The sequence below is a fragment of the Panicum virgatum genome, chromosome 2N, assembly GCF_016808335.1.
Source record: "Panicum virgatum strain AP13 chromosome 2N, P.virgatum_v5, whole genome shotgun sequence".
Lineage (NCBI taxonomy): Eukaryota > Viridiplantae > Streptophyta > Magnoliopsida > Poales > Poaceae > Panicum > Panicum virgatum.
Window position 1 is genome coordinate 23,141,701 of NC_053146.1, and position 8,056 is coordinate 23,149,756.

Sequence of the window (8,056 nt, forward strand, 5' to 3'; positions counted from 1 at the left end):
TCCATACATGTTCAACAGTTAGTACATGGTTCATGAACCATATTTACAAACAAACATGTTCACCAGCTAATAAATGGTTCAACAGTCATATTTACAAACAAAAGCGCTGAACATAAAAAGCCTGATGCAACACAGAAGCAGTTCATTAGTTGTCTCCAAACAGCAGGTATGATAGCCTAGAAGTATGTCATGCTGTCCTCTTCCTTGGTGGCTGATTATGGACTGGCCGAGCAGCTGAAGTAGCAATTTGTTGAGTGTTGTTGCTTTGCCAACCTTGAATGCTGCTGGTTTGCCAAGCTTGAGAGGTGGTACTTTGTTGTGTGCCCATTGGTCCCTGCAAACAAGAGGTGGTTTATCCGATGCACAAAGGAATTCCATGCACAAAATAAAAGATGAATGAACATATTAATTACCTCTATGTTTGATGTTCCTGCCTCACTTGCTTTCCTCTTACTAGTAGCATCTCTTTTGATGTAGGCATTCTTCTTCTCTCCTGCCTTATGATTAAGAGGACATCTTCTTGCATTGTGTGTTGTTTTGTGACACAAATTGCACTTCATTTTGGTGCCCTTCCTGTTCATTTTTTGTTCCTTTTGGTGCTTCATCCACCTCCCTTGTCCTCTGAGTTTTGGGCCTTCCAAGCATCCTGACATAAGCAGGAGGATGTGGCCTTGGCATATCAGAAACTTGCCACCTCTCTTGAACTTCAACAGGTTGCAAGCAATGCTGATAGATCTTTCTATACTCTATGATTGAAAAACATGGTGCTATGTAGTCATCCAATTTCCTTGAACATGAATAGATTACACTGATAGCATGAAAAATGGCATACCTGAGAGTTGCCAGTACCTGTAGCTACATGTTCTCTGCTCCAAATTCACTGTGTACCTCCTCCTATCATTCTCCCTGACCTAAAAACCATTTGCACCATCACATGGCAAAACACTTTCCAGACCTCACAATATTGAGTTTTAGCTTCTTGAAAATGTTTGGGTAGATTATTCCCTGCCACCTCTCTACCTTTGTCCTCTGTTCTTGAATCCTCACCATGACCTTGCATCTTATTGCCTCATGCATAGAAATAATAGGAAAGAACCTTGCGTCCATGATGAGTTATTAAAACTCTTACACATATTGTTATCAACAAAATCACAATCAAACCTAGCTTGAAGAATGCCCTACTCCAATGCTTAGGTGAAGTGTTCATCATGTCCCTAGATCCAAATATCATGTGCCAACTTTGCTCAATTGTAGTTGAGTTGCTCTACATTTGGTGATTTTGCACAGTACCAGAACTTCTTCTGTAGTTCATAGTCTGTTTGCTTCTTCCTCTAGTTTGCATAGATGTGCCTTGCACGCATCCTATGCTCTGCATTGGGAATCAGCTCCTGAAATGCCTTCAATAGACCCTACAAAACAAACATAAGGACTATCATAAGTATTCAGCATGCAACGAATAATGGTTGGATGGACAAGGTGATCAGTGCTCATCAAGTACCTTCTGTTGGTCAGAGATCAATACCCATCCTTCACCTCTAGCATTAATGTTCAAGTCCTTCTGTACCAATACAAGAAACCAGTACCATGAGTAATATGTCTCTTTCTGCTAGCCAGGCAATATGGTATAATCTGATTATTGGCATCTCTTCCTATGGCACACAATAGTTCACCATTGTTAGCACCCTTGAACCAGCAACCATCTAATCCAATAACTCTTCTACAACCAGTAAGAAATCCTTTTCTGCATGCATCAAGGCAGACATAGAACCTCTCAAACACATGCTTGTCAAACATATGCCGGAGGCAAAGCCGAGCGGAAGGAGCGAGGAGGCGCAGTCACTTATGCATGGAGGGGACGAGACGATTCATCTCCTCTTCCGCCTATAGAGGAGGCCCAATAATGACCTTGACAAGTGGGCCAAGGGGGCAACGTGGAGGTATGTCCAGCTTAGCATACCAGCAGTGCAAAACCAACCTGCAAAACAGCCTTGAGGGGATTTTAACTGGTTTCATCTACTTTAGGGTGTAAAATATCTAGTTTTGTACTTGGAGGGTGATGTAGTTCACTCTTCCTAGTTCACGGGGTTAAGTATACTTTTTCCTACTATTTCTAAAGCAAATAATTTTTTTGTCCGTTGATCGGAATCCTAATCAGTTTTGAGACCAATCAATCTGAATCCTAATCGGAACCCGGATAAATCAATTTGAATCTCAATCGGAACACAGACGATCAATATCTCGTACAATCACTGAACGACTAGTAAATTAAGTAAATGAACACAAAATTGATGTATTATATCGATCTATTATAATATTGTAACAACGCACAAGTACTATATTAGTCTAATATTTTTAAAATAAAGCAAGCAATATTCCCTTTTGGTCAAACAATTAGAGTCCTAATCGAAGTTTGGACAAATCAATCCGAATCCTAATCGGAAAGGTGGACAAATTAATCAGAACCCCAAATCGGAATACAAACAATCAAAATCTCGCATAATTACGACACAACCTTACATGAAATAAATAAACATAAGGTATTACATAGATCTATTATACTAAAGCAATGCACAAGTACTATGCTAGTAATCTATATTTATATCTGTATCATTTCTAAAGCGAGTAAAGTTTTCACTTAAATTTTTAGTTTGGTCCATCTTGTCCGTATACGAGTCGGATAAGTCCTCCGTCCACAACTCGATCACGTAGATCTCAATACGTATCCGATACTTATACCGACTCTGTCCATAACAATGCACGGGTATAATAGCCTATCTATACATATTTCTAAAGCAAGGTTTCCACCTGAATTTTTGGTATGGTTCATCTTGTGTCATTGACAGGTGGGGCCTTAGTCCATCTTGTATGCAAGTCGGGCCAGCCCTCCATAAACAACTATTATACGTATCCGATACTTATATCAACTCTGTCTGTAGCAACGCATGTGCATAATTTCTAGTTTCTAAAAAAGCAAGCAATATTTTCTTGGTTCATCAATCAAAATCTTAATTGGAGTCCGGACAAATCAATCCGAATCCTAATCAGAAGTCGAACAAATCAATCTGAATCTCAATCAGAACGCGGACAATCAATATCTCGTACAGTCACGGCACAGTATATACATTAAGTGAATGAACACAAAGATGTTACGTGGATCTATTATATTAACTCTATTATATTAACCATATGTTAAGTGGATCTATTATATTAACTCTATTATATTAACCATAGCAACACTCGTGCGCTATGCTAGTCTATATCTATACCTATATATTTCTAGAGCGAGTAAGATTTCCACCTAGTTTTTTTTTGGTTTTGCCAGTCTTACATTCACATGTGAGTCTTAGTCCATTCCATATACGAGTTGGACAAGTCCTCCGTCCACGACCCGATTATGTAAATCTCTACAAATTAACGTACTAACAGATATATGTAACTATCCGATACTTATACCAATTTTATATATAACAACGACGAGCATAATAACCTACTTAATATTTTTTAATATATAAATTGAAATCCGACCAAATCAATCTAAATTCAATTTGAATTCTCTAAGGGCGTGTTTAGTTCGCGAAATTTTTTGGATTCGATTACTGTAGTACTTTCGTTTTTATTTAGTAATTAGTGTCCAATCATAAACCAATTAGACTCAACAAATTCATCTCATTATTTACAATTAAATTGTGCAATTAATTATTTTTTAAATTATATTTAATGTTCTATGTGTTCAAAAATTTAACGTGACGAAATCTTGAAAAATTTTGGAACATGCCTGACTTTCCGAGAAATCTGCCTCTCCTGTCTGCTGTGTCGGTCGCCGCGGGCCCCATCTGACGGTCCGGCCGACCGCCGACGCGTACCCCAGTTGAGCCGAAATCAATCCCCAATCCATATCCTCCCCTCCCACCAAACCCTAGCTCCGGCGCGCAATACCGGCGGCGATCCAAGATGCCTGCGACGGCGGGGCGCGTGCGCATGCCCGCGAACAACCGCGTGCACAGCAGCGCGGCACTGCAGACGCACGGCATCTGGCAGAGCGCCATCGGGTACGACCCCTACGCACCCGAGAACAACAAGCAGCAGCCGGGCCGCCCCTCGTCCTCCGTCTCCGCCAACGCCGCTGCCGCCGCCGCCAACGATGCCAACGCCGCCGCCGCAGCCGCCGGATCCGGGTCCGGCGACGGCAACGCCTACAATAGCTTCCAGGGCCTCCTCGCGCTCGCGCGCATCACTGGCTCCAACTCCGACGAGACACGCGGCGCCTGCAAAAAGTGCGGCCGCGTAGGCCACCTCACCTTCCAGTGCCGCAATTTTCTTTCCGTCAAGGACCTCGACCTGGACGACGCTGATGCTCAGGCTGCCGCGCAGGCAGCTGCGCAGGCCAAGTTCGATGAGATCAAGAAGAAGGCTGCAGCCGGCGGGAATGCAGATGAGGTTTCCGATGAGGAGGAAGAGGACGAGGACAGTGATTCCTCTGATTCCGACATCGATCCTGAGCTGGAGAAGATAATTGCTGAGCGCGAGCGTGCCAGGAATGGGGGACGGAGGTCCAGGGATGAAGAGAAAAAGTCAAGCCACCGCCACAGGAGCAGCAGCAGCAAGAGAAGATCAAGACACACCAGGAGCAGGAAGAGTGATGATAGTGAGGATGAAGAGGAGGAAGGCAGAAGAGGCAGGGACAGGAAGAGGGCTGGCAGATCGAAGAAGCATGAATCAGATGAGGATAGCAGTGATGACAGTGAATCTGATAGGAAAAGGCACAGGAAGAGCAGGAAGGACAGGAAGAGGCGCAGGAGCCACCACAGGAGTGACTCATCGGATGATGAGGATATATCTGGAGGTGAAGAAAGGAGGCGCCGGCGCCACCGGAAGCGGCGCCATCACCGGAGGGAAGCATATGACAGTGACAGTGGTGGTAGTGAGTCTGCAGCTGAAAAGAGGTCCAGCAGGCGGAGGAGGCATCGCAGGTCAGAAAGCAGTGGGTCGGATGAGGATAAGCGACATGATAATCGGGGAGCAAAACGTTCCGGGGAGAAGAGCAGGGACCGCAAGAGGAGCTAAAGAGGAGCATTGAATTGGTAATTTGCCCTCAATGATGTTATTGAGTCCCTCTATTTTATCAGCTGGTCCTTGAGAATCTTATTTTATTTGTCCTTGTCATAAATGTGATACAATTAACGTGTGATGCTTGTTATGTATAACGTATTGGTGTATCAGTATATGTCTGTCTAAAAAAAAGAAACTACCATGCGAGCGTAATTCGGTAATTCTGAAAAATGAAACTACTGTGGGAGCGTAATTTGATAATTGACAAGGATTTTTTAAATGTTATGGGGTTTCCTTCTCCCTCAGTGGTACTGGAACAGATAATTAGCATCAGACCTTCATAGAGTGATGGATCCAGGAAGCTGCCAATTTTATCATGTTTGACCTTGTACATATGGGAGTAGGCTTTTTAAGAACCGATGTTATTAAGAGAACATGTGTCTTTTTGGTGTGATGGCTTATATTGGTCATAGCATAATCTGTTGTTGATGTTTCATTATTTTGATTCTAAGAAAATTTATGATGTGACATGCTTCTGACATATGTATAAGATTTTGAATTGTCAACATTTGGAACAGTTATTTTGTCTTTTAATGAAATTGTTTTGAGGTGATAATGTGTTTTTAAGCTATCCTCTCAATGAAATTGTGGAGTTAGTTGTACAACTAGGCTTTTGAGGACTTCGATAATCAATCTAGCATGAGGGCTTGTCGAGTAAATTCCTTAACTGTATGACCTGCTTTGCGTTGCTCTAAACTTGTTGGATAATGATGGTATAACAATAGTAGGAGCTTTGTTGAGATTTTTCCATTTACAGGACTCCAGGCTTTCCAAAGTCAAATGGTGATTGCTATATGGTTGCTATATGTTTATTGAGTGCTGACTGATAGTAATGTCATTTGTCCGCCTGTGAACTTGAACCATATTAACACTTCATACTGCATTCAGCCTTGACGGTAGGGGCGCATGGTGGGATGCCCCAAAATTTTTGCACCAGAGGTATGCATGGGTCAGCCACCCAGAAAAAAAAATCCACCTCTAGGCTTGAAAGAATTACACCAGTATGGTTGGTTCATATGTTGCAGTGGCAGGGCCCACCTGTGCTGCTGCAGTGTGGCCAGCTGCAAGCCTCCTGTATTTGATGTTCTGCTGTTAAGTTCCTTTCCTCTGGAGTGATTTGCTCTTGATCATTCACATAGTATGATTTCATTTCTGCTGAGTGGTTTGGTCCTATGAGCTAGCATGGGGTTTAGTTGCTTGCATGGGGTTTCCTATGTTAAGGCCCATTAGGCCCATACTCTCTATATATCACCCTCCCCTCCAAGGGGACCGGTATCGCATCCCATGTAAGTGACATGGTAACAGAGCAAGGTTAGGGTTAGTTTTTTTTCCCCCACCAACGGCGCGCCGTCCGCCGCCGCCCCATCCTCGCCCATCCGCTGCCAGTCGCGGCCTTCCGCCGCGGCCGCCCGTCCGCCGCCCGTCGCGGCCGTCCGCCGCGGCCGCCCGTTGCCGCTCGTCCCGGCGACGATTTGTCGCCGTCCATCGCGGGCGTCTGCTGTGCCCGTCGCAGCCTTCCTCCGCCGGTCCAGGACGCGCCTGGAGCCGCCTGGCACCGTCTCCTCCGCCGGTCGCCGTCGCGGCTCTGCTCCACCCCTTCCTCGGCCACCCGTCGCGGGCCGGACTTGGCCCTCCGCCAGTCGCGGATCTGGCTGCTGGAGGTGGCCGCTGTCTTCCTCCCGCGTCGCGCCCCGTCGTCCCGTCGCAGCAGCCGCAGCAGCAAGTCGTCCTCCTGACTGGCCGTCGCCGTAGAGCTGCTCCTCGCCTCTACATCTTAGACACCTTGCGCCTACCTTCATCCACTGCATCTCCAGCTCGAGTGCTTTCCGCTGCGTCTGCTTTTGCTGCATCCTTTGCCCAATGGCATCATCGTCTTGGCCATTTGTGTGGATCCCGTTTGTCTACTCTAGTAAAGTCAGGTTGCTTAGGTCCTACTTCTGTTGAGTCTGGTCTTCATTGTAAGGGTTGTCATCTTGGAAAACAAATACAACTTCCATATTTTACTAGTGATTCTCACTCTGTTAGACCTTTTGACTTGGTCCATTCTGATGTTTGGGGTCCTGCACCTTTTGCTTCAAAAGGTGGTCATAAATATTATGTCATTTTTATTGATGATCATTCTCGTTATACTTGGCTTTACTTCATGAAACGTCGCTCTGAGTTGCTCTCTATTTATAAATCATTTGCTCGCATGGTTCACACCCAGTTTTCTGCCCCTATTAAAACTTTTCGTTCTGATTCTGGTGGTGAATATTTATCTGATAGCTTTCGCCAGTTCCTAACCTCAGAGGGTACTCTTGCTCAGCTTTCTTGCCCTGGTGCTCATGCACAAAACGGTGTGGCTGAACGCAAACACCGTCATATCATAGAAACTGCACGCACCCTTTTGATATCTTCTTTTGTACCTTCGCACTTTTGGGGTGAAGCTGTTTCTACTGCGGTTTATCTCATCAATAGACAACCATCATCCAAACTCTCTGGCAAACCACCTGGTGAAGTTCTTTTCGGGACTCCTCCACAATATGATCATCTTCGAGTTTTTGGCTGTATGTGTTATGTTTTGTTACCACCCCGTGAGCGAACTAAATTGACTGCTCAATCTGTTGAGTGTGTTTTTCTTGGATATAGCCTTGAACATAAAGGCTATCGGTGTTATGATCCGTCTTCTCGTCGCATTCGTATTTCACGAGACGTGAGCTTTAATGAAAACCGACCCTTCTTTTACAACTCGTCCACTCACTCATCCTTTTCCACAGAGTCCACCTCGTTCATGTGTCTTCCTCCCATTTCTGATCCTTCATCCATGCCACCATCATCTACTGTATCCACACCTGATGTCCTCATTCCCATTGCACCACCTTCCACTTCCACGTCATCTTCCTCTTACTCTTCTAAACCACCTATCACCCAGACTTACATTCGTCGTCCTCGCTCTACTCCCACGGCT

General features: G+C 44.8%; 1 protein-coding gene and 1 long non-coding RNA gene across 2 annotated transcripts; one reads left to right on the forward strand and one right to left on the reverse strand.

Moving 5' to 3' along the window:
• Positions 1-3,265, reverse strand: LOC120658774. Its single transcript, XR_005668838.1, has 3 exons — positions 1,499-3,265; positions 414-1,409; positions 1-334 (listed from the first exon to the last, which is right to left on the reverse strand). It is a non-coding gene; the product is annotated as an uncharacterized LOC120658774 (long non-coding RNA).
• A 559-nt stretch (positions 3,266-3,824) lies between these two features.
• On the forward strand, positions 3,825-5,329 carry LOC120660077 (CAX-interacting protein 4-like). The gene has a single exon (XM_039938419.1). It carries the CDS (start codon positions 3,952-3,954, stop codon positions 5,062-5,064), a length of 1,113 nt encoding a protein of 370 aa, XP_039794353.1. The 5' UTR covers positions 3,825-3,951; the 3' UTR covers positions 5,065-5,329.
• The last annotated feature ends 2,727 nt before the right edge of the window (positions 5,330-8,056 follow it).